The sequence below is a fragment of the Bos indicus x Bos taurus genome, chromosome 19 (genome assembly GCF_003369695.1).
Source record: "Bos indicus x Bos taurus breed Angus x Brahman F1 hybrid chromosome 19, Bos_hybrid_MaternalHap_v2.0, whole genome shotgun sequence".
NCBI classification, from domain to species: domain Eukaryota; kingdom Metazoa; phylum Chordata; class Mammalia; order Artiodactyla; family Bovidae; genus Bos; species Bos indicus x Bos taurus.
This window is the reverse complement of record NC_040094.1, coordinates 64,085,934-64,112,570: the sequence shown is the minus strand read 5'-3', so window position 1 is coordinate 64,112,570 and position 26,637 is coordinate 64,085,934. Positions and strand designations below refer to the sequence as shown.

Below are 26,637 nucleotides of genomic sequence, written 5' to 3'. Positions count from 1 at the left end.
CATTCAGGCCAGAAACTCGTCAGGAGCAAAGCCCCAAGAAGACGAACTAGCACTAATTAGTGACGTGAGGCAGACATAGAGGAGCAAATACTGTTTCCTCTCACTCGTATGAGGCACCTGAACAGTCAAGTTCACAGAGACAGAAAGTGTATGGTTGGAGGGGTCGGGGGCGGGGAGTCGTTTAAAGGGGGCAGAGCTTCTGTTTGGCAAGATGTAAAGAGCCATGGACAGTGGGTAACATGGTGGAGCTGGACACGTAGAAATAATTAAGGTGGTAAATTTCATGCTGTGTATATTTTACCACATTTTAAAAAAGATCTCACACTTAAATGTTATTTATCTGACTGAGTTGCCAGTCCTGGCTCTGCCACCCCCCTTACCTCGTGGGATCTGATGAATTTTAAAAGTTAAGAAAGTGAACACGTTATGGAACCTCAGGGTTTGACGACCGTTCGGTTCACACCGGTCCCGTGGGAACTAGAGTCGAAGGGACCAGACTCCAGCCCGGCGCTCCCAGCCCTCTCTGCACTCACTGTTGGCCTGGAAAGATGCAAACACAGTTTCTAACTGCTCAAGGCCACATCCTTAGGATGACCCCAGCCCCCCACCCCCCCAAAATGTCTGCCTGAGGAAATCCGAGGCTGCCTGAAGACTCTGCTGTTTGTCCAGCCAAAACCTGCCACAGGCCCTGGTCTCCCAACCTCTGTGTGAGGGTCGGCACCTAACTGGATCACCTCCTGTTAGACAACCCCCAGATGGGTTCCCAGGCCCACCCCCTTCCACCCCTGGACAGCCCTTTGCTTCTCTAACTCTACAGAGCCTGCTGCTGCTGCTGCTAAGTCGCTTCAGTCGTGTCCGACTCTGTGCGACCCCATAGACAGCAGCCCACCAGGCTCTGCGGTCCCTGGGATTCTCCAGGCAAGAACACTGGAGTGGGTTGCCATTTCCTTCTCCATTGCGTGAAAGTGAAAAGTGAAAGGGAAGTTGCTCAGTCGCGACTGACTCGTGCGGACCCCATGGCCTGTAGCCCACCAGGCTCCTCCATCCGTGGGGTTTTCTAGGCAAGAGGACTGGAGTGGGGTGCCATTGCCCACCCTGATCACCTGAAAACTCCTGATCACCTCTGGGCATACAGTTGAGTTCTGTTCCTGCTGCAATAGTGTGTTACTGATTAAAATCTGTTCTGACCACTATACCTGTGGCTTTGTTTATCTCTGGCAGTTCTGATAAAACTTTATCTATGGACACTGAAATCTGAATTTCGTGAAATTTTCACATCATGAAATCTTTGTCATCCTTCCAGAGGCTGCTTGTCAGTCCCAGGACAGGCCACCCTGAGCCTGGGTGTCACCTTCAGCCCTGACTCTGGGAGGGAGGTTTCTGCTCCAGGCAGGTCTTAAGCCACAAATCTCCCACCACCTTCTGAGGCCTGTGCCCCTGGAAGGAGGACCTTCATTTTGGTGCCTGGACGACCTGGAGAAGGAATTAGGTTGTGTGGTCAGAAACCCAAGCGATCTCTATGCAAGGCCAAGGAAAGGCATGTTTCAAAGAGTTTTTATTTCAAATCGCCGTCAGACCAGTTAAAAAGTGCTTGTCGGGTCTGCCGGAAGCCAAGGAGGGGATGTCGGGTGACCAGGAAGCAGAGAGGCGCTGGCGGCTCGCACAGCTGAGCACCTGGGGCGGCGGGCAAGCCGCGGAGGAACATCGGGGAGGCCGGTCGAGGACCCCCGGGGACCCCAGCACCGGCTGCCCCGCCCCTCCCGGCCGGCCGGGCCGAGTCCACTGGCCGAGCGGGCCGCGCCGCGTGTCCACTGGCCGGCCCCGGAGAAGCGCCGCGCCGTGTGCGCGCAGTGGGGACGCGGAGAAGTCACGCCGCCACCTCCGGCCTGTCCAAGGCTCAGCCTCCCGAGGCAGGCCCCGCGCCCGGGCCCAGGACTAGTGCTCGGGCTCGGCGTCCATGCAGGACTCCCAGGGGTCGCGGGGCATCCGCGGCAGCGCGAGGAGCAGCAGCGCGAGGCCGCCGACCAGGAGTAGAGCTGCGGCGACGCAGGCGCAGATGAAGGACCAGGCGAGCGAGTGCGCGATCCAGGCCGTGTGCTCGCTGTCGACCATGCGCTGCACCGACTGCCGCATGACCTCCGCCGACACCGAGAGGCAGAGGCCTGAGGGCACAGCCGGGCTCAGGCTGCGGGCCTTGAGGGGCAGACCCAGGGCAGGGGGTGCGGGGGGACCAGGGGGGAAGGTGAGTGCGGGAGTCAGGTGGGGTATTGGGGGGTGGGGCGGGGTCACGGGGGCATGGGGAGCAGGGGCCTGGAGCCGGGCCTTGTCCAAACCCAGCCCCCACCCCGGCGGGCTAGGGAGAGGGGCAGGAGCATCCCTCGGCCCCGCACCCACAGGAGGCCCATCCTACCCGCGAAGATGTAGAACATGGAGGCCGGCCTCAGCAGGTAGTCCCGCTTCTTCCGGAAGGACAGGAGTGCGCAGAGGGTGCCCACGATGATGAAGCCCAGGCTGAAGATGGCGATGGCGGCGGCTGAGATGCTGTACTCTGCGGCACAAGAGTGTGGGGACGCCGGGGCCTCAGGAGGGGCTCGGCGTCCCCTCACCTGCTGTGCCTGCCCCCCAGATTAGCGATGCTCCGCCTTCTGTCGTCCCCGTTTCCCAGGTGAGAACACTGAGGGCCAGAGATGAAACCATTCCTTCCGAGTTGCACATGAGTAAGGGATGGGGCCAGGATGTCCACACGACCTAATTCCTTCTCCAGGTCGTCCAGGCACCAAAATGAAGGTCCTCCTTCCAGGGGCACAGGCCTCAGAAGGTGGTGGGAGATTTGTGGCTTAAGACCTGCCTGGAGCAGAAACCTCCCTCCCAGAGTCAGGGCTGAAGGTGACACCCAGGCTCAGGGTGGCCTGTCCTGGGACTGACAAGCAGCCTCTGGAAGGATGACAGAGTGCGGCTTATTACAGAGCTCGGTGCCGGAGAGGATCTGTATGCGTATGCCAGGGTGAGCCTGGGTGTGCGTGTGTGTGCATGTGTGTCTGTGTGCATGTGTGTGTCAGTGTGTGTGCGTGTGTGTGCATGTGCATGTGTGCATGTGTGTCTGGGCGTGCATGTGTGTACCTGGGCACACGTGTGTGTGCCTGGGAGCCCTGATGCAGAGACCTGAGACACCTGGAGGTGGGAGCTGTCGTTTCTGGGTACAGAGGTTGGCCCGGCTGCCTCTGACAAACTTCAGGAGGGGCTGCTTGTCATCAAGCAGGAGGCTGGGGCTTTCATGCCAGGGATTTTCCAGCTCAGCAGGGAGTGGTAGAATCTACTTTTCCTCCCCTTCCCTACCCTCCACCCAGGCTCACCTTTCTGAGTAGTGACTTCGAAGATCTCCGAGCTCTCGCCTGGGTTAAAATGCCTGAAGTAGGAACAGTTTTTCTCTGCAAAGGAGGGAGACAGTTGAGAGAAAGGGCTGCAGCTGGGGCGGGAGCTGGCAAGGAGGGGGTGGGCCAGTCCCACTGGGGCTTCTGGCTTGCTGTCTGCTCTCTAAACCCTGACTCTGGGCTGAAACAAGCCTCTTTCTTCCACCCTTAGACCAAAAGTTTGGTGGGAAAGGGGCTGCATAAGAGCCTGAGGATCTTCAGGGAGCTGAGGCTGACTCAGTCCAGGTGCAGAGCACTGGGTACTGAGCCCTTTTGGCAGATGGGGTAACTGAAGCCTAGAGTTCAAGTCTGTTCGGGACTGTGAGACACATGGTCAATCAGGGCCAGACAGTGGTCCTCAGCTGGGGCTGATTCTGTCCCCAGGGGACCCTTGGCAGTGTCTGGAGACATTTCTGTGTCCCAGCTGGGCAGACGGCTACTGGCACCTGGTGGGTGGTGGCCTGGGATATGCCGAACACCCTGCAGTGCACAAAACTACTAGCCCTCAGATGCCAGAGCCGCTGGGGTTGCCAGACCCAGGATCACATACAACCCAGGGCTGGTTTCCAATCAGCATCCAGGCAAAGTCTTTTTGAAGAACTTTCCAGGAGATTCTGATGTTCAGCCAGGTTTAGAAACCTGGCTCCAACCCCCTTAAAATGTTGCCCGAAGGGCTTTGCTGAGTGGGCCATTGTGTGGACTTGGATGAAGGGCCACGTGAGATGAAGGGCCACGTGTGACCGTCATCTCACGAATTAGGCCCTCCACGCCTGTGAGCATAGAGGCAGCGCAGCTGAGACCTCCTAGGTGAGCTGCTCGGCCCACTTGATTAGCTCCGGGAAAGCCATGGAAAACGTGTGTTGGCCACAGGGCCCCAAATCTGGATTTGGTAGGGGGCAGAGGAGGAACTCCGGAGAAGGCAATGGCAACCCACTCCAGTACTCTTGCCTGGAAAATCCCATGGACGGAGGAGCCTGGTGGGCTGCAGTCCATGGGGTTGCTAAGAGTCAGGCACAACTGAGCAACTTCACTGTCACTTTTCACTTTCATGCATTGGAGAAGGAAATGGAAACCCACTCCAGTATTCTTGCCTGGAGCATCCCAGAGATGGCAGAGCCTAGTGGGCTGCTGTCTATGGGGTCGCACAGAGTCGGACACGACTGACTTGACTGAGCAGCAGCAGCAGTGGAGGAAGAACACAGAAGAAATTCACACTGATTTTCAATATAATTTCTCCTCCATTTTTCTCTTTAAATCTCTCTTACAACTAGATATACTGTAAAATTAAAGGACTATTGCTTATTGCATAGTTTAATGTTCTTTACTGCTGATTTAGGAAGTAGATGAATGGGTTATTTTATACTATTTTGTTTCTTAAAAAACTAAACCATGTTGCTTTTTATTTGTGTGAGGCACTGCACGGGATCGTTTCTCCTGTGTCTCCTGGAGCCCCAGTGGGAAGCTCTGTGCTCCGGGTTCAGACGCGTCTGCTTTGCGCCTGCATTTGGTTTTTATCTTCAGGCCACAGCTTAATGTTCACCAGGTGTTTGGTGCCTCGTTTCTTTTGGAAAAAAGCCTGCTGCCAGTCGTAACTTTCACTGGAGTCCAGGCTTCCGTCTGCCTGAGATGATCATCTCCCACTGAAATCTCTGGCCCCCGACCCCCTAATGTCAAGGTTACTGCTGCTCCGCAGTGGAGGAAGAGAATGGCCCCGGGAGATGGAGCCTGGTTTAGAAGCAGCAAATGTTCCATGAAGTAAACAGCCTTTTCTTTGAGTTTCTATATTTAAATCACTCTCCTTTTGAGCTGAGTTACCTGGGGTGTGTGGCTGCCGCTGGTGATGTCAGGCACTTCTGGTGCTATTTTCCAGCATAACGGAGCTCTCATGTATGTGTTAGGTTATCAGCTGCAGCAGACCTGCTCTAATGGCTCCTGCGAGGTGATGGGTCCCCCAGAGTCTCCCTCTGGACAGAGGAATAATTTCTGTCTCATTCTTTAAGGGCCAACTTTGGTTGCTTTTGAAAACCCTCTGAAGGGAATTGACTGAATTCAAGTGTGTTTCACGATTGGCTGCCTCCCTGACAATTTGCAGACCCTGAGTTAGAAGCCTTCAGCACGAGTGGCCTGGACATAAGGCCCATCGAGGACCCGGCCAAGGCAGGCACGTCCATGTTGCCAAAGGTCCTCTTGCTCAGGTGGTGGTTGGGGTGTCGGCACCCCCAGACCAGCACCAGCCTCTGGGGAAGCCCCTCTGCAGATTGTGCGGGGACAAGTACAGGCACCCCCCTTACTAAGTGCTCTCACAGGGTGGCTGGGGGCTCCCAGTCCCCTCCCTCCGTGGCAGGTCTTCGGGCGCGCGGATGGGCCCTCCCGCCCGTCCCCTCTCCTGACTCAGTGCTTGAGGAGGATTGGTGTCCCCTGTGCTGAACCAGGAGAAGCACCGCTACAGGGCCCTGTGAATGCCCATCAGAGACGGCAGCCCCTTCGTGTCTTGTAATCTTTTAAAATTTAAAATTTAAAACTTGACGTTTTTAAACAATGTAACTGTGGAAATTAGATGTCCACTCTTCCTCAGGGTTTGTTTCTGTGGCTGCTTGTTAAATTTCATTTCTGAATGAAATATGTGAAGTCTGTGTTCATGTATGGCCACTGAAATCTCTGCTCAGGTAGTTTGGTGGTCAGCTCGCAGACATTTCCTAGAATGCTTGAAAGCCATGCCTCTCCCAGTCTTTGCTGAGGAGCTCTGTGCCAGTAGACAGCCAAGCACTCAGCCAAGTGGCCTGCGTGCTGCCTTAGCCTTTTTCTCCCTTTCTCTTCCCCCACTCCCCTGCCCCGGGCTCGTTCTCTCCCTTCCCTTCTTTGTCTCTTTCTCCCTCCCTCGTGCTGTCTCCCTCCTTCTCTCTCTCTCTCTTCACACAGCTCTGCATAAGCCAGAGGTGAGAGCTTATGGCCTTCTCAGATCTTTCCTGTGCACGCTTGTTGCACTGTGGACCCACGTGGCCTCCTAAACTCCCAGGAATATTTTGGGGCTTTTCAAAGCCACCTATCTTATTCTCCAGTTTTCTGGTTAACCTATTGTTTGCTCTGTTATGTGCTCCCTTAGGCAGTTACGATATTAAACAACTGTCTCTAATTGTTTTTGACAAATGCCTCCTGGGTAAAAGACTGTTTCCACTGGATGAGCTCAGAGTCAGGTCAAATAAAGACAGCCTTGCAAATACGAACTTCTAGGGAGCCACCAGACAGATCAGATAATGACAGCACTCTGGGAATGAGGCCTTGAAAGGGATCCAGCCCTAGTCTGTCCCTTCTGGTGACTTCCAGGCAGCTGGCTTCACTCTGATGGCAGGCTGTTGGTTTTTGAGGCTGTGACAGAGTCAGGGAGGAAAGAACTGGAATAGCAGCTTAAGACACCACAGACCTCATTGTTCCTACTGGGATTCACTCCTCTTTCTTGAATAAGCACTTGCTTATTGCTGCAAGACTGGTTAACTTCTAGAGTTCTGAAAAAGTGTATCCTGACCGTGTTAGCCAATGTTCTCATTGTTTTTATGGAGAAAAGAATTTTTGGAGGTTCTTACTCTGTTGTTTTTCTGATGTCATCCGAAGCTAACATGTAATGTATGCGTTTGGCAGACAGCGCTACACTTGTATTTGTAGATGTTGTTGTTAACTAATGAGAGAAGGCGTATGAACTCTCTTCCTCCAAGAAACACTGATCCAGTAGAGCACAGGCAGGATGGGTAGAGAAGGGAAACGACGTCCCCTCGCAGAGAAAGGATAGGGGAGAAGGCAGGAGTGCACCTGGACAGCTCGTCCAGTGCTCACAGGCTCGGAAGGTGCCATTCACTCTGGGCCAGGAGAAGGCGGCCTAGAGGTTGACTCGACTCAGGCTCACGGCCAGGCTGAGCCAGTGCATCCCCTTTGGCCGGTCTGGTCACGTCCCACGTCGTCTCTCCTTGTATAGACTCCCCTCACCACCCTGCTCATCTGCTCTGTAAATTCACCAGGCTTTAAAAGGCCAAGGACAGGTGGACCGTAACAGTGCGTTCCCACGCACGGTCCCTGGAGGATCTGCCCTGCCCAGGAGGGCTGGAGGGATGGTGCACCTGTTTATGGGTGTGCTCGGCAGTGGCCGCGAGGCGTGGGCATGTGGGCTACATGATACCCTTTGAGCACATGTCCGTGCCTGTGAGAGCCCTCAGGCTTGGGACTCGCTGTGTCTTCCAGGTGATCGGTAGGAGTGAGCAGGGCAGGGCTTTCCTGGGGTAGGGGGGTGGGGGTGGGCGAGGAAGGTGAGAGGCGGAGGGGTGGGGTTTGGGCTCCTTCACCCCCAACAGAGACCGCAGGGTCTTCGGGGACTTAGCAGTGCCTTCCTTGAAGAGCAGGGTTCAAGGAATACCCAGTCTGATAACAGACTAATTCTGAAAACCAGGTGGGACCCTGCACTCAGCCTGGTTGCTGGCCGCCTTGGGGTGACATTGGAAGGAGCGCTGGAGGGGACTCTGGGTTGCTGGGCCTGAGCCCGTGTGTTAAAGGAAGGCGTGGAGTCTGCGATGGGCTTGTCAGCGCCCAGTCCTCTGGGGGTGGTGGGCAGGGCCCGCACGGAGCCCAGACTCTGACGCGGCCCCAGGCCTTTCCGCAGCAGGCCTCTGCCCACTGAGAACGTGGAGGCTCCACACCTGCGGAGAGGCGGCCACCCTCACACCAGGTGTTCTCCACAAAGAGGCCTTCAAGTGTGGTTCGCGCACCACTAGGAGAGTGAGGCAGGCATTTAAATCACAGCGAGAGGAAGCGTTTTCTGAGTCTGAAGGGGACCCGTTCAGGAGGAGGCGCGGGACACAGTCCTTGCACAAAGCCGGTCCCGCCTCACAGACGAGCCACCTGTGGGCACTCAGGGCCGGCACCCAGGAGGGCCGCGCGCCGGTTCCTCCTGCCGCCTTCAGGAGGAGGAGTCCTGCATTCCCCTTTTGCACGGGCTCGGGTTACCCTTTAGCGGAGTGTGTCCGCACGCCAGCCTGGAATGAACTCCCCCGAGGCGGCCCTTCCACCTGAGGCCTGCGTTTGGTGGGGGCCGGGCGTCCAGGCTGTCTGCAGACCCGCGTGCTCTTTGCTGAGCCGCGGTCTGTCCGCCCATCCAGACCCCTGCCCCCTGACCAGCCGCGAGCCCCAGCGCACGGAATAGCGGGAGACGAGCACCCGCACTCCGCAGCCCGGCCCCGCCCCGCCAGCACCGCCTCGGCCGGCCCACCGCCCCCGCCCAGGCTCGCTCAGGTCTCTGGAGCCCCGTCGTCCCACAGGGGCGGGCGCGGCGGTACGTTACCCCCGGGCAGGGTGATGGGGCCGCAGCTCCTCTCCTTGTCGCCCACGAAGATCCGCTTCGTGCAGATCCGCCAGAGGCCGAAGTGGGCCGCCTCGCAGGTGGAGTTGTGGTGCTCCACGTGCGGGCTCAGCACAGCCCAGTGGTCCGTCACCACGGCCACCAGGGCCAGCACGATGCCCACCAGGATGCAGAGGAGGGCCACTCGGACCTTCAGGGTTTTGGTCTGGGACATGGTGATCCCGGGGCCGTGGGCGCCTGGGGTCCGTCGGCCGTGTCCTTCCGGGCCGGGGGCAGCCGGGCTGGGGCGGCGGCAGTGGCTCCAGCGGGGCGTGGAAGCTAAGTTTAGTGTGCGGGCTGAGCCAGGGTGGGCTGGCCGTGGGCGAGGCCACTGGACGGGCTCAGCAGCTGCCCAGGCGTGTCAGAGGCCTGAGGAAGCTTCTATTAATGCGCACCCCGGAGCCTCACTGAGGACGGCTGCTCCTTGGGTTTCAGGGCTGGCTCCCCTCCCGGGGGCCAGGAGCACACCAGGGTGGGGCAGGAGAGAAGGCCCAGACGGGCTGCAGACTCGCCACCCTCAAAGTCCGGGTTACCCTCAGACCGGGCCCTGAGCGGGGAGGGCGAGGGGCACAGGCCTGGCGCTACGCGTGCCAGCCTCTTCCTGCTGGGGCTGAAAGAGGAGTGAGCTGCTGGGGGAGGGCGCAGACCCAGGGACACAGGCCTCTGTCCTCGCCTGGGACCAGGTGAATGGGGCTCTGTTCTGGGGCCTGGGGGGCCCCACCCGGGGCCTCTGGCGCCCACGGCCCAGGGGGGCACGCTCTAGACCTGAACCCCCACAAGCCACCCCAGGTCGCTCCTGCACTGTCTCCTTGTCAGTTCTCTTTCCTTCCCGCCAACTGGGTCCAGAAGAAAAGCTCTTTGGGGGCTAGTAAGTCTTTCACGTATTTCTGACACTTGCAAATCAAAGCCTCGTGCAGGGAGAGCAAAGCCCGCTGACCTGACTGCAGCGCTGTTCTCACTGTCCTGTCAGCTTTGTTACTCGTCGCCAGGTCGCGTCCAGCTCTTTGCAACCTCATGGACTGTAGCATGCCAGGCTTTTAGTTTTAGGTTTGCCTTCTATCAACGACTTCCCTGATGGCTCAGACGGTAAAGCATCTGTCTACAATGCGGGAGACCCGGGTTTGAGCCCTGGGTGGGGAAGATCCCCTGGAGAAGGAAATGGCAGTCCACTCCAGTACTATTGCCTGGAAAATCCCATGGACAGAGGAGCCTGGTAGGCTACAGTCCATGGGGTCACAAAGAGTCAGACACGATTGAGCGACTTCACTTCAATGGCAGGTAATAAGGATTTTCAGGTTATATTGTCCTTTACAAAGTAACTATACTTCAGTGAAGAAGAACAAAAGTAGATTGATTTACAGGTGACTATTAAGCAAAGACATTACTTTGCGAACAAAGATTCATCTAGTCAAGGCTATGGTTTTTCCTGTGGTCATGTATGGATGTGAGAGTTGGACTGTGAAGAAAACAGAGCGCTGAAGAATTGATGCTTTTGAACTGTGGTGTTGGAGAAGACTCTTGAGAGTCCCTTGGACTGCAAGGAGATCCAACCAGTCCATTCTGAAGGAGATCAGCCCTGGGATTTCTTTGGAAGGAATGATGCTAAAGCTGAAACTCCAGTACTTTGGCCACCTCATGCGAAGAGGTGACTCACTGGAAAAGACTCTGATGCTGGGAGGGATTGGGGGCAGGAGGAGAAGGGGACGACAGAGAATGAGATGGCTGGACGGCATCACCGACTCGATGGACGTGAGTCTCAGTGAACTCTGGGAGTTGGTGATGGACAGGGAGGCCTGGCGTGCTGCGATTCATGGGGTCGCAAAGAGTCGGACACGACTGAGCGACTGATCTGATCTGATTTGATCTGATTAAGTGGCTACTGGGTGTATGGATTCAGCAGAGGACACTTGGGGTTTGGGACCACCAAGCGAGGGTCCTGACTCCCCCATCATATCCACCCACTCCACCCCCCGGCCGCAGGCTGGTACTCCAGGCTGGCACCCCGACACCCTCCCGGGTCTGCCTCTCCTTTCTCAAGTCACCAGTAGCCTCTTTTGGGGTGTAGTCAAGGGGCTGATGCATGGTCAGGAGAAGACCCCTGAGCCAGGTAGGGGTTTGACTTCTGAAATCCTGGCCTCAGGCTGATATGGCTTACAAAAAGACTCTCTGCGTGAGGAGAACCATTTGGGGGTCTAACCGTGGAGTTCAGACAGTTAATTATGATGCTGATCATAGTAATAGCTGAGCCTCAGTGAGCGCTTGCTGTCTACCAGGCACTGTGCTAAGCCTCTGTGTACCATTGCAGATAAAGGACCACAGGCTCAGAGGTATGAAGTAGCTCATCTACGGTCATACAGCACATGGGGAAGCCAGGTTTCAGGGCCCAAACTCCTAACCAACAGTTGGAGCTGGGAGGAGCTCTCAAGGTCACTGTGGCTTTAGAGGAGGAAACCTATATTTGTCCTCTACCTTTTAAGTTCTCTGGCTTCCCTGATAGCTCAGTTGGTAAAGAATCCGCTTGCAATGCAGGAGACCCAGTTCGATTCCTGGGTCGGGAAGATCAGCTGGAGAAGGGATATTCTTGGGCTTCCCTGGTGGCTCAGCTGGTAAAGAATCCACCTGCAATGCAGGAGACCTGGGCTCAATTCCTGGGTTGGGAAGATCCCCTGGAGAAGGGAAAGGCTTCCCACTGCAATATTCTGGCCTGGAGAATTCCATGGACTGTATAGAACATGGGGTCGCAGAGTTGGACACGCCTGAGCGACGCACTTTGACTTTTAATTTCTCAGCTGAGGCTCCTCTAACAGCAGCAAGTTGACAAGAGAAAAGCATAGAGATTAATATAAGTTTTATATGGCACTGGAGCCTTCATAAAAAATGAAGACCCAAAGAAACAAATTTGAGTGTTTTTTTTTTAATAGTTTATTGTAATAATTTAATTTTTTTCTCTAAATGAAAGCATGTTCGTTATAACAAATGCAACCACATACATGTACATGGAGAAAGAAAGTGACTTTCTGCTTTGTGTCTGTAATATCCCTTTCCTTATCCAGAGAGAAATGCTCTTCACAGTTTACACCTGAGCGTTCTAGAGTCGCTGTGTGTGAGGGACGGAAGGGTCCAAGTGAAGGGCAGGAAAGCGGGGGAAGCGAGGTCTGCATCGTGGGGCGTGCTCACGTCGCACGCGAGCGTGAGCGTCTTGGGACCTGCTTCAGGGGAGGGGCAGAGAGGCCTTTCTGGGCGGGCTGTGCCTCAGATTCCTTCCACTTAAAATATGCAGCCTGCCAAGCTCCCATACCTTGGGCCAGCGTGTCCTGAGCCCCTCGTGACTGGTTAAGGGAACTGCAGCCTGGAGAGAGAGGTCTTTGCATCCTCTGGTTTGAGGTTGGCTGCTGGGGGGGAGCAGGCAGATCTACTTTCTCTCCTCCGTTTACTAAACGCTCCTGCAGACAGACCGTCTCTGCTCTGAGGGCCATGCCCGGCGGTCTGCTCTGCTCATGGAGCCGGGGCTGCTGTCCTCCACCTAGCCCTGCCCCCGCCCGCGCCCAGGTCAGAGCCCTGCCTGCAGCTGTGTGGTGTCCAGCAGGCTGACTTCTCTGACTGCCCCTCCTCTAGGGTTTGAGATAATGCACTTCACCAGCTCAGCCCGAGGAGGTGCTTTGGACCGAACTAGGTCCCCTTAAATGCCGGTGATGAGGCCTACCCCTGCTGTGACCGCGTTCGGAGCAGGGCCTTGGGAGCTGAGTAGGTTTAGTTATCAGGAGAAACTGGAGAGCTTCCTCTGTCTTCCTCTCAGCCACGGGAGGACGTCACGAGAAGACAAGGAGGAAAGCGCATCTCAGAACACGCCGTGCTGGCACAGTGATCCAGGCTTCCAGCCCCCAGAACTGTGAGAGAAGACATGCTGTCATTCAAGTTACCCTGTCTGTGGTCTTTCTTCCCGACCCAGGGATTGAACCCAGGTCTCCTGCATTGCAGGCAGATTCCTTATTGTCTGAGCCACCAGGGAAGCCCTTTCTGTCATGGCAGCCCGAGCGAGTATATCGACATTAGGCACCGGGTTCAGGAGGGTTTTGTTATTCTCATCATCTGTAGACTGCCGGTGGGTCAGCTTTCCCTGATGGGCTGTAAGCTTCTAGAGGGTAGAGACACAGAACCATCTTCTGCGCTGGTTCTGGGCTCCCTCAGAGAGCTCCCTGAATGGGTTCTGGGCTCCCTCAGAGAGCTCCCTGAATGAATGGGTTCTGGGTTCCCTCAGAGAGCTCCCTGAATGGGTTCTGGGCTCCCTCAGAGAGCTCCCTGAATGAATGGGTTCTGGGTTCCCTCAGAGAGCTCCCTGAATGGGTTCTGGGCTCCCTCAGAGAGCTCCCTGAATGAATGGGTTCTGGGTTCCCTCAGAGAGCTCCCTGAATGAATGGGTTCTGGGCTCCCTCAGAGAGCTCCCTGAATGGAGCCCAGGGTTGGGCCTTCATACATGTTTGCTGAAGGAGGGATGGCTGAGCGGATGGACAGATGGACTGAAAGAAGGGGACAGAGCTCAGATAACTGACTCCACTGGACGATCCAGAGGCCACGGGCATAAGAGGACAGCTGGGCAGGCCCAGCAGGGCTTGGGTGGCTAATTTGCTTCCAGGTGCTGAGGGGCACCCCAGGAGGGAGGGGGGGCACCGTCACCACCTCTGTGACCTAGCCCACAAGGAAGACACACTTTCTACCACAGTCTTCAGGGTGGAGATGCCCTGCTCAGCTCACCAGGAGTTGTCCATGTTTGAGTCGTCCAGATGAACCAGCGTCCACTTGTCCCAAGAAGAACCAGACATAGTTACAGCAAGGAAGATACCTCTGAGAGGTGGGCCTCGAGTGGAGCCGGGGCTGAGGCACACCTGTGAGGGGCCCAGTGAACCTTCCTCAGAAACGTGTCGATCTGATTTTGAGCTAAGTCTCCATCAGGCTGAGAGATGGCCTTGGGTGTGTGTTGTCCAGCTGGTCTCAACCTCTTTTTGCTGCGTCCTCTGCCTCCCTGCGTCATGCGGCCGGGACTTTCTGCAGCCGCGGGCGTGCTGCCCCTGCTCCAGCCTGGGAGTCACAGATGGCCTCCCTCCGTCCAAGGGCCCCGGTCTCCTCCACCTGAGTCAGAGAGCCCATCGCCTGACCTGTTTCCATCATCCCAGCCCCCTTCTCTGACTCTCCTGCCACCCTCTTGCCCTTAAGTAGACCCTTGTGGTTACGGGGGGTCCACCCAGATAATCCAGGACCATCTCCCCATCTCAGGATCTGCGATTTAATCACACCGCATGGTCCCTTTTGTCACTGACCCTTTTGTCACTGACCCTTTTGTCACTGCCCCTGCGGTGACAGTCTCAGGCTCAGATGTCTATGGGGCCACTGTTCTGCCCACTGCAGGGCCTGACATGGAATTTGATTTTCTCTGGCTTCACCTAGAAGTTCGGGTGTGGGGATGCAGGTGAGACGGAAGGAGGGAACCTGGGAGGTCGACGCCGAGGGGGCTGAAGGCAATAGCAGACGGTGTGCGGGTCTGGGCTGCCTGGGGCAGTTAGCTCATGGTTGGGGTCGCCCTGGGACACAGCAAGGTCATGATGACGAGGTCAAGGCCCTGGAGGGCTTGATGAGGTTGCGGGGCAGGCGTACTTGCGGGGGGGTAGGCACTGGGGGCACTGGAAGCGATGCCCAGAGAGGCAGAGGGCCCTGAAGACCATGGCGGGGGGACAGTCAGCGTGATGGATGGGAGGCGCTTGGATGTGAGAAGGTCACTGCAGGGGAGCCGTGAGGCCAGGAGTCGAGGTCGGACATTGGACACTGACGTGGCAGGACTTGGGGTGCGCAGGAGGGCGTTCAGGAGGTGTCAGTGCTGAGGAAGGGTTCAGGAGGGCCTCCCCAGGCCTTGGAGAAGGCTTTTCCCCAGGAGGGCAGGGAGTGGGGAATCACTGCCCCCCTCCTGCGGTCACGCGTCCAGGGCCACGAGTGCAGAAATGCCTCTGGTCGCCTCTGCTCCTGGGTTTTGTCAGGAGCTGCAAACTTTAAAACAGCTGAATCAGGTGTCTCTGCCCTGGCTTCCTCTGGACCCTGAGGCCCCTGAGGCCACCTTTCTCCCTTTCCAGCCCCACACTTCCTGGGACTGAGGAGGGGCCGGGCAGTCTGGCAGGGACCCCGGCAGGAGGATGGATGGCTCCTACCAGGAGGGCTGGGGAAATGGGAGTCCTCAGGGGAGAAAAGGTTCCGTCTGTCCGAGAAGGTGGACAGAGATCTCAGTAAGGAGCTTTCAAGATGTAGGTGGTTCCAGAGGGCTCAGCGGAGACGGAGGATGGGAGGTGGCTGGCGGGTGGAGACGAAGGCTGGAGGCAGGGAGGGTCCTGGAGAGGCTGGGGCTGGAGTGTCTTCCCCACATGCCACAGCCTGATCCTGCCCCTGCGGCCTCCAGGACCAGTCGTCCCCCATCAGCAAGTGGAGTCTGCTTCCTCTCCCCTCGACCTCAGGCAGGCTTCCAGCTGGGTGCCGGAAGAGCTGTGGGGGTGATGCTCTGCCACCTCTGGGACCCCCACTTTTCTTCCTGCTCGGAGAATTCCAGAGAAGTCACCAGATCCTAACCAAAGCTAGCCTGAACATCCCAGCACTTCGGTTCCATCCAGATGCCGTTCAGGATTCAGGGACCGAATCCAGCATCAGTTAGGGAAAAGGGGGATGTTTGGGTGATTTGGCCATGAAAGGTTATGCTTTGGAGGAATAATCTAAATTAAAGATGTGGGAAGACGCTCATGGGGACAGTGAACGGGGGACTAACCCGCACAGAGTTGGGGGCAGCGACCTTTCAGTGGTGCTGACCTCAGCTGACCTCTCAGGTGCTGGGCTTTTGGTTGGTACTGTTTCCTTCTTTAACTTTCCTGTGTTTTGCAGGTTTTTAAAAGGTAAAGTATAATACTCTTAGAATGAGAAAAATATAAGTATTATTTGTTTTAAAAAGCACCTGATTATTTGCAATGTAATCAGTGGATTCTGGAGATCTCCTTGTTGTCATTCCATCACTCAGTCATGTCTGATTCTTTGTGGCCCCACAGACTGCAGCACACCAGGGCTCCCCTGTCCTTCAGTATCTCCTGGAGTTTACTCAAATTCATGCGCACTGAGTCAGTGACGCCATCCAACCATCTCATCTGCCGTCGTTCCCTTCTCCTCCAGCCTTCAATTTTTCCCGGCATCAGGGGAGATCTCATGGGGGTTAATGTATCTCTGAGGACTCCTATCAGGGGACAAAGGTCAGGACCCCAGGTCCCTCCAGCCCCATTCTCCTGCAGTTGTGAGCGTGAGCAGGTGGGTCCATCACTCTCTTTGATCGCAGACCTCTCTCCTGAGGCAGTTTTATTGGAAGCTGAAAGTTTAAAAATATCTGCATCAGGTGTATCTGCCCCTCTCCGCTCTGGCTTCAGAGGCCTCCTCGGTTCCTGCTCCCCTCCAGCTCCAGGGCGGGGCAGATGGCCAGGCAGGCGGCCTGTGCTATATCGGGAACCAGTGCAGGGGGTCACGTGCTGGTTCTGAGTTCCCTGCAGGGAGGCCCCACCCCCACCCCCAGAGTCTCCTTTCCGCAGGCCTGCCTTCTTTCCAACTCCATGCTGGGGACCCAGCCCAGGACCCTCCCCTTGCAGTTATCACCTGTGTGGAACTGGGAAGTCCCCGTGGGGCTGTGGGGGTCACAGGGTCTGCAGAGAAAGCATCTTCCCAGGGACCACTGAGGCAGGGGTGACGGTGCCAGCTGGAGAAGCTGGTGGGAGGGCAGCCCTCTTCTGGGGGCAACACCCAGTGCCTGGATGGGCCAGATGACAGGTTCTCCCAAACCAGAGTGTGCTGGACACAGACCTGCTGTGGCCGGGCTCTCAGAGCACTACCTCCCAGGGCTCTCATGGGCCACTTCCTTTCCCTTGAGTGGTGTTTCCTTAGTCAACACTCCTGAAAGCTCCCTTCAAGGGGGAGTTTATGGATGTTTGCTGAAGGTGAAGTCTGTCCCTTCTCCCAACAGCCCCAGAGGGAAGCCTTTCCTTCCTCCCCTGACTTGTTTTCAAAACTGTTGGCTCACTGCAAGGAAGGAAACACCAAGTATAAGTGACTGAGGTTCCTGGTACATCCACAGCCTATATGCAAGGACCAGAAATGCTCTGTGTGATCTTCACGCTTTCTGGGTCTCAGTTTCCATCCCCGAAAAACCCAGGCTGGGAATCACTGCCATTTTGGACCAGATATTCTTGGGAGGTGGGGGGGCTGTGCCCTGTAGGATATTCAGCAGCAGCATCCTTAGCCTGGAGAAGGGAAATGGCAACCCACTCCAGTATTCTTGCCTGGGAAATCCCACACACAGAGAAGCCTGGCAGGCTCTAGTCCATGGAGTCGCGAGAGTCAGACACGACTGAGCGACTGAACCATCCTTGGCCTCCACCCATCTTCCCAGCAGCAGATGCCAGCAGCACATCTTCCCAGTCCCGACAACCAGGAATGTCCCTAGACACTTGTCCAGGGAAGTAAAGATGCCCCACTCGAGAACTGCCAGGCGAGTGCTGTCTCCCTTTGGGCTTGAAATCCTCAAACACATCCCTTCCTTCCTCTTATTACCCCTCCCACCAGCCTCGCCTCCTTCTTTGGACTTGTTTTCTCTTCTGTAATGAGCACATTGAATGAGGGAACTCTTGAATACCTGCTGCCCATACTGGTTCTGGGCTTCCCTGGTGGCTCAACTGGTAAAGAATCCACCTGCAATGCAGGAGACCCCAGTTCCATCCCTGGGTTGAGAGGACCCCCTGGAGAAGGGATAGGCTACCCACTCCAGTATTCTTGGGCTTCCCTGATGGCTCAGATGGTGAAGAATCTGCCTGTAAAGTGGGAGACCTGGATTGGACCCCTGAGTTGGGAAGATCCCCTGGAGAAGGGAATGGCAACCCACTCTAGTATTCTTGCCTGGAGAATCCCATGAACAGAGGAGCCTAGCGGGCTATAGTTTATGGGGTTGCAAAGTGTTGGACACGACTGAGTGACTTTCACTTTCACATGCTGGTCCTGGCATCCAGTAATTCTGTGGTTCTTGTTTGGGTCAAGGCTTGAGCTTGAGCCTGCTCCTTTAACCCAGGAAGAGGGTTGCTGGACCCATTTTACAGATGTGGCATCCAGAGCAAAGAGGCCAGACTTCAACTCTGGAGCTGAGGGAGGGACTCAGGACGCATAGCGGTGAATGCAGTCCTAGTAAAGGGGTCAGCTCCAAGCAGGCACTCCCAGGAAGATCGGGGAAGGGGAGGCAAAAGAGGGAGGTACCCAGACACAGACCCAGAGCTGAGAGTGACCAGCTGTGCCCCAAACGACATTCCTTCCTGCCAGGGCTAGACTGCACGTCCCCTCTCCTCTGGCTCTCAGGTGTGACGGTGTCCCTGAGCTCTGGGCAGTGGCACGTGGGCCGAAGGGGGAGCCACAGCTTCCTGGTCCATTAAAACTTCTTACAGCACCCTCTACTCAAGCTCACCTGTTCTTTCCCTTCTCCATCTGCCCACTGGAGGTCAATGCCAAGGGCGACCTTAGACGCTCGTGTTGGGAAGATGGCAGAGCCTGCACAGCGTGGGGCTCTGAACCCGTGATTGACTGTGGGGAGCAGAGCATCTCCCACCCACCCCATGGGTGAGAGATACACTTGAACTGATTAAGCCGTTTTGCACTCAGGGTGGCTGGCTATGTCATTAGTCTGAGTGATATGGGTACAGGGTGAGGTGGGGCTGGAGGAGGGGCCTGGGGTTCTTGATTGGGGCCCTAGAACTTTCGCTTCTACATCAGTTCCCTCAGATTTTACCCTGCAGGTTATGGAGGCAGAATTTGTAGCTGAACTGAAATGCATGACGGCGAGAGCCCCACGTTGGACAGAGGCCATAGCGTGTCACTAAATGCAGACCGCACGGGCGTCTGCCCAGGACAGCGGACGAGCTTGTGCTGAGCCAGAGTTTCCTCGGGGCTAAGAATAAACAGAACTGTTGGTGCCTGGCGCTGATGCGGGGTGGCTTGGCTCCAACTTGGAGCTGTGAGCTCAGAGCTCAGCCGGGTCAGTGGAGGGGCGGGTCCCCCACCCCAGGACCCGGCAGCTCAGCGCATCTGGGAACATCGGTTTCTCCGGAGACCCATCTTGGGCAGGAGGAAAGACGGTTAAAAGGCCAGGGCTGAACGCTCAGGCCAGGGGGGCGGTTCCTGCGGCCGCATGGGCCAGGATGCAGGGGCACCAGGCCCCCAGCCTCCCTGCGGGACTCACAACAGTGGCCTTCTCGTGAAGAGGGTTGAGAGGCTTGTGCATCTCCACTCCGAGAGCCCAGAGAAGGCCATGGCTCCTGGGAAGGAGACTCACGGAATCCGTCCAGAAAGGAGGCTGTGACGAAGCAGGGGCGCCAGGGCTCCGGTGCTGCTGTGGGTTCTTCTCCCGGCGCCCGCTTGCAGGCACGGGCCTGGCGTTACCCCAACAGGCTGGCAGGTGCGGCGTCCTCGTCAGAGGGCCCCTTGGGTCCCTCTTCCCATTTGGCCTGTGGTTGGAGCCACATCCTCCTGTCCACCTCCTCTAGGTATAAAGCTCACACCTGGGGACAGTGATCCTCTATTTCTCATTCATCCAGGAATCTGGAGGGGAAAGGAGGCTGGTTACTGGACTTGTCAGAAGCCCACCGGGCAGCTTGGCACCCCTGAGGGTGGCTCCATCCGGCCGGACGCGTCCTGCAGGTTCTGAAGATGGGCCTGGCTTGCTCAGCTCTCAGATGTCCACACCACACAGGGGTGGCCTGTCCCTCTTCTGTGAACAGGCAGCTCCATGGACCCACCCAGGAGCCTAAACCCAGATGGTGGGGACAGGGAGGCGGCCAGCGGCCCGGACAAGAAGCAGAGAAACTGGGCTTGGCCAGCACAGGATCCACCCTCCTCTCCCCTTCTTCTTGGGGGTCTCCCAGACCCAAGGACACTGACTGCCCACAAGGACTTGAAGGGAGCTCTCCCCTTCCCCGCCCAACATCAAGAGGAGAATGTTTTAAAAATGTTTTTATTTAATTAAAAAAAAGACAGAACTAACAACCCCAAACCAGTAGTAAGTACAGGATTCACAGGTATGTAACTGGAGAGACACAAGGGCAGGATGGAAGGGTGGAGGGCATGGGGCATGGCGGGGGACAGGCACGGGCCGCCCAGAGCCCCTGGGCGCAGGGACGGGCTGGCTTCGACGGGGGGCGACTGCGCCCGGGCAGGAGTGGGGGGTGGAGAAAGGCTGTGACGACCAGAGGCGCTGAGGTGTTCTGCTCCCTGCTCTCCGTCCCTCCGATCCCTTTCCTGGTCCCAAGAGTGGGCCCCATGTTCTCTGCTGGGACTGGGTGAGAGGTAGGATTCATTGGAACACAGCTTTCTCCATGAGATGATGGATGCTCCCAGGAAGGCAGGAGGAAGTGGCTGACATGGAAGGAAGGACAAGGCTGCCTGCTTTTCGAGGTGACCTTGCTGGGGGACGGGCCCCCAGATCTCGCCCTGTCCTTCCAGCCTGGTGAGACGGTGTCAGGGCCTGGAGAAGGAGGGTGGGGGCGGGCCGAGCCCGGACACTCCAGCACTTGCGGCCGCACATGCTTGGACGGAGCACACAAAGCCAACCTCGACACAGGGGAAGGGTTTCGAGCAAGCGGAGGGGCCCTGGCACGCGGTCACCGGGGCGGGACAGGTTGGGGCACCCTCTGGGGGCGGCAGAGGAGAGCAGTGAACGTGACCCAGACTGAACTCCTGGGGCCGAGTCCGCCCCAGGGGTCCGTGAGCAGGCGGCTGAGGTAAGAGTTTGCTCGTCACTTCTAAGTACGACAGCTACTGGGATCACGGACAACTGCTCTAGAGCCATCGCCAAGTTTCAAAAAGTAAGAAAGGGTTTGTCATTAGAAAGCCCGCATTTGTATAAAAGAGGGTCGGCTCCAGAAAGCGATCCTCTGAGACCGACAGACTTCCGGGTTCTCTGCTCGCTTCTAGGGGAGAAACAGCTAGAAAAACACCAGCCGTGGAACCTGCCAGCCTCCCTTCCCGGGGCCGGGACGTCCACTTAGCTGCTGCTTCCGCACTTCCTCACCGATGCTTTTGGGTGGTGGCAGAATAAACAACAGTCACAGGGGTGGGGCAGGGGCTGCTCCTACTTTTCAAGAGGGAACGAGTGTCCTGGCTTTTCTGATGAGTGACCACCCGGGAAATGGGGCTTTTCCTCGCTGTTCACCCTCAAGTCTCCCTTTCTTGCACAAAGTCCAGGCTCCTGTTGCCAACCCCTGGGAGGAGGGTCTATCCCTCCCAGCTTGACCCCCTAGGAGAGACAGTGCTGCTCCTCAGGCCAGTGGGCAGGGGTGGGAAGGGACACAGTAAGAGGCCGCTCGGCCACCTTTCCTCTGACCGTAGAATCTTCCAGACTCTGAAGTACAGTCAGCGTATTCCACCCTTTCTGTGAGCAGAAACTTCCAGAAGTGAAGAGGAAAGCCTTTAACTTACGCTCAGCCCCCCACCTTCAGATACCTCCACAGGCCTCAGAGACCCCAGGCCGAGGGCAGCAGCCAAGGACAGCACAAGGCGAAAGCACCAGGTGGTCACAGGCTCTGTCCTTAGGATCGTGGCCATCTCAACAACTGGCAGCTGCCAGAGACAGACAGACAGACAGAGAGGCAGGGACGAGCTTCAGCTTCCTCGCCTGTGGCTCACAGACACGGGAATCGCACGTCCAAAAGCCGCTGACCAGCGACCAAAGGCTCCAGAGGGCCAGGAAGCCGGGCAGGGAGGGGGCCCCGGAACGCTGCTCTTCAGGCAGGATGTGTTCCCAAGAGGAGATAATGGCTCCGTGTTGCTTCCCAGGTGGGTTCGGCCATGCTGCCTCCGGAGTGCTCTGGGGCCTCCTGGGAGCTTTCAGGACGCCCCGGCATCAAAAGCCACATTTGGGGATAAAGTCAGCCATTTCGCTTCCAGTTCCTGTCTCCCCCAGGCTTCGCTCCAAGCCAGCCCTCCAAGCATTTGGGGACCCAGGAGGGTGGGGTTTGGCTTTAGTCTGTCCTCCGTCCGTCCTAGCGGTCAGAGGCCCCATGGGGCCTAGGCAGCCGATCTGGGGAGAGGCTGGCGCGGACAGGCCAGGCAGGGCTCACACGGGCGTGGTCCTCCGGCTCAGCATGCTGAGGTCCTGCTGGAAGAAGCCGTGCACCTGCAGGAAGCCAGCGTCCTGGTCCGGGCTGTAGCTGGCGGCCGTGGTCACCTTGAGGGGCTCCCTGGACAGCGTGTACATGGACAGCTCGCCCATGGGGATGGCCCCGGTGATCTTCAGCCCCACCGGCGACGCGTCCCTGGAAGGCGAGGCCTCGGTGGACCTAGAGCTGGACCGCGAGCGCCGGCGCCGGTACCGGTAGCTCGGCATCCTGGCATAGGGCGACGAGGAGGGGGCCTTGAGGAACTCACGTCTGGTCTTAAACCGCAGCTCCTTGTTCTTCTCAATGTAAATGTTTACCGCCAGGACGCCCACGGTCTCGGCCACAATGAACGACAGGGCTCCGAAGTAAAAAGACCAGCCATAGTTGTAATGGTTTTTCTTGTCCTCGTCGCGCTTGTCACTGGGGTCGCCCGTGTTGCTGGAAATGTAGACGATGATGCCGATGATATTACTGAGGCCTGAAAGTGGATCCGGAGAGGGGGCGGGAGGGAGAGGTTAGACCCTCAGCGGGGGCGGGGTGGGGGGAGGAGGGCGGGGCAAGTGGGCGGAGCAGGGAGGTGGGCGTGGCAGGGATTGGTGGACCGGGCATGGGCTGGTGGGCGGGGCAGAGAGGTGGGTGGGGCAGGGGTAGGTGGGCGGAGCAAGGGCTGGTGGGTGGGGCAGGATAGGTGGGCGGAGCAGGGGCTGGTGGGTAGGGTAGGGATAGGTGGGCAGAGCAGAGGCTGGTGGGCGGAACAGGGCTGGTGGGGGGAGCAGGGAGGTGGGCAGAGCAGGGTCTGGTGGGCGGGGCAGGGATAGGTGGGCGGAGCAGGGGCTGGTGGGTAGGGTAGGGATAGGTGGGCAGAGCAGAGGCTGGTGGGCGGAACAGGGCTGGTGGGGGGAGCAGGGAGGTGGGCAGAGCAGGGTCTGGTGGGCGGGGCAGGGATAGGTGGGCGGAGCAGGGGCTGATGGGCGGAGCAGGGCTCAGGTGGCCGCTCCCCTGTGTGGTATGTCTTTGTTCTGGTTGCTAATTTTTAAGTAAAAGTAGTTAATTTTGAATGAGTAATAAAGTACAGAGTTTTGGTGAATAATAAAATAAAACACAGGCTCTGAGCTACCCAGTTCCTCCCCTGAAGGGAGCTATTGTCTTGTTTCTTCTGTCCTTTCTATATCCACAGTCAGTCCTTCTCTCTCTGTCTCTCTCTTCCATTTTTTTCTTTGCAGAATACTCTTTGGCCCCTTGCTTTTTCACTTAACAGTCCCCCCAGGAGGCGGGGCCCTGACAAGACAGTCCTCTTCTCACTCTCCCAGCCTTTGGACCATACTTGTCCTGAGGATCAGAGTCCACCTGGAATTATTCATGGGCCTGTCTCACCTCACTGCTGGCCCCTGCACGTGACTCTGTGCCCACAGTCAGAGCCCATGATCCTGGGAATAAACGGGAATGGACGAGAATCCCCTTCTTGCCTGCCATGGCCCTTGTTCTTTGTGGCTGCCTGTCCTCTCCACTCTGGCAGGACCTGTGTTTTTAGCTGAATGTCTCGGGACTCTGTCTCTGCGGACCCTCTGGTGAGTCGCAGCATCTGGAGATGCCTTTGAAGTGGTTCCTCCTGGGGGCACAGGCAGCTGCCTAGGGCACCTCGCTTTTGAGGCTGACAGCCCTGGGCTCAGCCATGACTTTGGCAGTGTGTGACTTCAGGAAAGCCACCTGGCCACCACCTGCCTCCCCAGGAGCCGGGATGATGGGCTGGCCTACAGAACACCTGGTGCTGGTGTTAGTGGAAGTCTTCTTTCCTGGCCAAGAGGCTCTGAGCCCAATCCTGAACTGCGCTGGCCCTAGCTCTGTGAAAGAAGCGAAAGGCACCTTCCATCTCCAAGAGAAGCCATGAGAGGCGATGGGGGTGAGGATGACCGCTGGGCTGTGTGGGCCAGGCACCTGGCGAGGCCCCGTGGGCGCAGGGAAGGAGGCATGGCCGCAGGCACCTGGCGTTCTCATTGCCTCCCTCAGGGCACCCCGGCCGACCCAGGGCTCAGCGGCCAGGTGCAGGGAGCGGACGGGCCTGGGCCGAGTCGGGCCTCGCGCTCACCTCTCCCCTGTACCGCTCCTCCCCACAGGCTGGTGGAAGAGAAAAGGCTCTTTGCAAGGAAAACGCCACTGCTAGGACAGTGCCAGGAGCTGTGATGACAATTTAGGGAAGAGTTGCTGCACTTCCTTACATTTCTGGCATCGATCTGCTGGAACGAGGCCAAGAAATCAGGTGTCCTGTTCCAATAAGCAGCCCTGGGACCTTGGCTGGACCGTTCTCCCCACTCCTGGGGGCCCCCTGGGGGCCGGAGGAGGTCGTGGCCGAGCTGAGCCCCTCAGACGCCCCAGTCCCTGCCCACACCAGCACCTCAGGCCCACCGGGTTCTCCACCGGACGGGTCTTCTCCGCGTCCGCAGCAGCGGGGCATATAGTATGCTGTCTGCAGCCGGGCTCAGACAAGCGAGTGTGAAGCCGTTTTGGAGCCGCCGGGAAGGGAGTGGTGTCTCTTGGCCAGGAGACACGGGCAGTAAGGATGGGCAGGGGAGGCTTCATCCCTAACCCTAACCCCTCGCCTCCTCGCTCACCCTGCCCTAGGCATGCTGGCTTCCCCGCTGCTGCACCCTCTCTGGCTGTGTGCCCCTCACCTGTCTTTACGTGGGCAGCTCCTTCAGGGCTTGGCTTCTGAGAGTGCCTCTGTGTCCCTCCCTGACCCCCGCCTGAGCCAGGCTCCCCTGAGACAGGCTTGTAAGGCGCTCCTCTGTGGTATTTTGCACACCTGGACTAGCTATTATTATTTTTAATTGAGGTGGAGTTCATAGAACATAAAACTAACCCTTAAAAGTGCACACTTCAATGTCATTTAGTACAGCCACCACCTGTATCTAGTTCCTGATCATTTTATCACCCCAGAAGGAGGCCTGATACCCACTGGGCTTCTGCTCCTCACTCCCTGCCCGCCCCCCGGACTGCTGAGGTGAGTTACCCACAAGGATTTTACCGTCTGCCTGCCTGCTCCCCCCACCCCTGGGGGAGCACTGTGTGCAGTGGGACCCGAGCAGACAGCTCACCCGCGGCCACGAAGAGGATGCCGGCGCTGAGCACGATGTTGTTCTTGCGGCTGTAGAACCTGCCGGCGCCGATGCAGAGCCCGCCGAGTAGGAGCAGGATGGTGCTCAGGATGGGGAAGACGCTGGAGGCGCGCACGATGCCTGGCGGGCAGAGACAGAGTGGAGAGGCCGTGAGACTGGCCCTCCTTACGGGCCCACCTGTGGGGCACAGGGGAGCCCCCTGACCTTGAAGGTTCCCCTCTGGCCCTGTAGACCCGAGGTAGGGAGGGAGTGGCTGGTGGGGGGCAGTCTGGACCAGCAAGTGATGGCCCTGGCCTGCGGTCATTCCCCTGTATGCCAAGTGGCCTGGAGTCACCTCTGCCCGGGTCTCTCTTAGACTCTCCCTGGGTGTGGGTCACACTTCTGTCAGCCAGACAGGAGGAGAGCCCCTCAGTGCCCCCAGAGAGCCCACTGAGAAGCTGTGGGACGACCCCTCACAGCCTCCTCCTTTGTGGTGGTTTATTACTACGGCCTTAGGAAAAGAATACACTACCTTGTCAAGGTTGTGTGAGAATCTGTGGACTAAGATACACAGAGCACTTAGTAGGGCCCCAGGGGATACGTCGGCTCCCGGAGGGCCCGGCTGGGAGGAAGGGCAGGGGCGGCGGGGTGGAAAAGGAGCCCTGAGCTCGCCTCCCAGCCTGGGGGAAAGGCCGGCCCATGGGACTGGAGCGCTGGGAGGACCCCTTTGCGAGCCAGCTGAGTGGGCTTGCTGCTTTCAGCCTCTGAAGGCAGCGCTTGTCTCCCTGTTTGTCAGCCCACCAGTGTGTGCCCTGCTGCACAGAGAGGGGTTTGTGTGGGGCATCAAATGGGGCTCTTCTCTCCGCACCGCACCGCCCCCCGCCCCCGCCTTCTTGCAGCCCCCGCCCTGGGGGAGGTTTCCTGTGGGCTTCTGAAACGCTCCTCTGATGTGCGCTGGCCAGCACAGCGGCCGGGGCCCTCTCAAGGCCTTGGTCCTGCGGTGGGTCTGAGGGGCTGGAGGCGGGGAAGCCTGGAGCCTCTAACGTCGCCGAGGTCGGCCGGGCCCAGAGCCCTCGTGCACCCTGCCTGCCTGTCATGTGAGGGCCATCCCTCACCACATGGGCTTGTCTGGAGCGCTGGACATGCAGGCGCCAACCGAGGGGCAGGCCGGGTCTTACACAGAGCCGGGCTGATGTCCAGCCCACTCCTGGCCACATCCAGCCCTGGCAAGGATCTGAGTCTGCCCAGAGGCACAGCGTGGGCTCCGGCAGCCCCGACACCAGCACTTTGAGGTTAGCACAGAAACCCCCCACCGAGCCTAAAATGTGGAGCCTGGGAAAGGGGAGGGGCCAGGCCCAAGGCAGGGGGACAGGGATTCCAGAGGCCAGTTGGGCTGGCGGGAAAGAAATGGCAGGGGGATCAGGGCACACAGGCCGGCTGGCCGCAGTGCCCGGGACCTTGGCCTGTCCTGGAGTATTACCTACTCCCTCTGCCCAGCTCTTCCTCAGCCTACTTCCTAAGCTTATGGGTATCTGCTCTCTGGAGCTCAACTTCAG

General features: G+C 57.8%; 2 protein-coding genes and 1 long non-coding RNA gene across 4 annotated transcripts in view; 1 reads left to right on the top strand and 2 right to left on the bottom strand.

Moving 5' to 3' along the window:
- Nucleotides 1–1,537: 1,537 nt before the first annotated feature.
- On the bottom strand, nucleotides 1,538–9,148 carry CACNG1 (calcium voltage-gated channel auxiliary subunit gamma 1). Its single transcript, XM_027519247.1, has 4 exons — nucleotides 8,734–9,148; nucleotides 3,354–3,428; nucleotides 2,411–2,548; nucleotides 1,538–2,162 (listed from the first exon to the last, which is right to left on the bottom strand). Exons 1-4 carry the CDS (start codon nucleotides 8,963–8,965, stop codon nucleotides 1,936–1,938), a joined length of 672 nt encoding a protein of 223 aa, XP_027375048.1. The 5' UTR covers nucleotides 8,966–9,148; the 3' UTR covers nucleotides 1,538–1,935.
- A 9,044-nt stretch (nucleotides 9,149–18,192) lies between these two features.
- On the top strand, nucleotides 18,193–21,101 carry LOC113878255. Its single transcript, XR_003506954.1, has 2 exons — nucleotides 18,193–19,291; nucleotides 19,431–21,101. It is a non-coding gene; the product is annotated as an uncharacterized LOC113878255 (long non-coding RNA).
- CACNG4 (calcium voltage-gated channel auxiliary subunit gamma 4) overlaps nucleotides 19,831–26,637 on the bottom strand; it is a 53,366-nt gene continuing 46,559 nt past the window's right edge. For both annotated transcript variants that reach the window (XM_027519245.1, XM_027519246.1), the window contains exons 3-4: nucleotides 25,082–25,222; nucleotides 19,831–22,467 (exon numbers count right to left, since the gene is read on the bottom strand). In XM_027519245.1, the coding sequence (XP_027375046.1) occupies nucleotides 21,947–22,467; nucleotides 25,082–25,222 (662 nt within the window). In that variant the 3' untranslated portion in view covers nucleotides 19,831–21,946. The remainder of the gene's footprint in view (nucleotides 22,468–25,081; nucleotides 25,223–26,637) is intronic.

Excerpts from the sequence above, each read along its gene's own strand:
- CACNG1 (XM_027519247.1), bottom strand. The coding sequence starts at position 8,965 with ATGTCCCAGACCAAAACCCTGAAGGTCCGAGTGGCCCTCCTCTGCATC. Across the intron at positions 3,429-8,733 it reads CCCCATCACCCTGCCCGGGG|AGAAAAACTGTTCCTACTTC; the intron begins GTAACGTACCGC and ends CCTCCTTTGCAG. Across the intron at positions 2,163-2,410 it reads CATGTTCTACATCTTCGCGG|GCCTCTGCCTCTCGGTGTCG; the intron begins GTAGGATGGGCC and ends CTGTGCCCTCAG.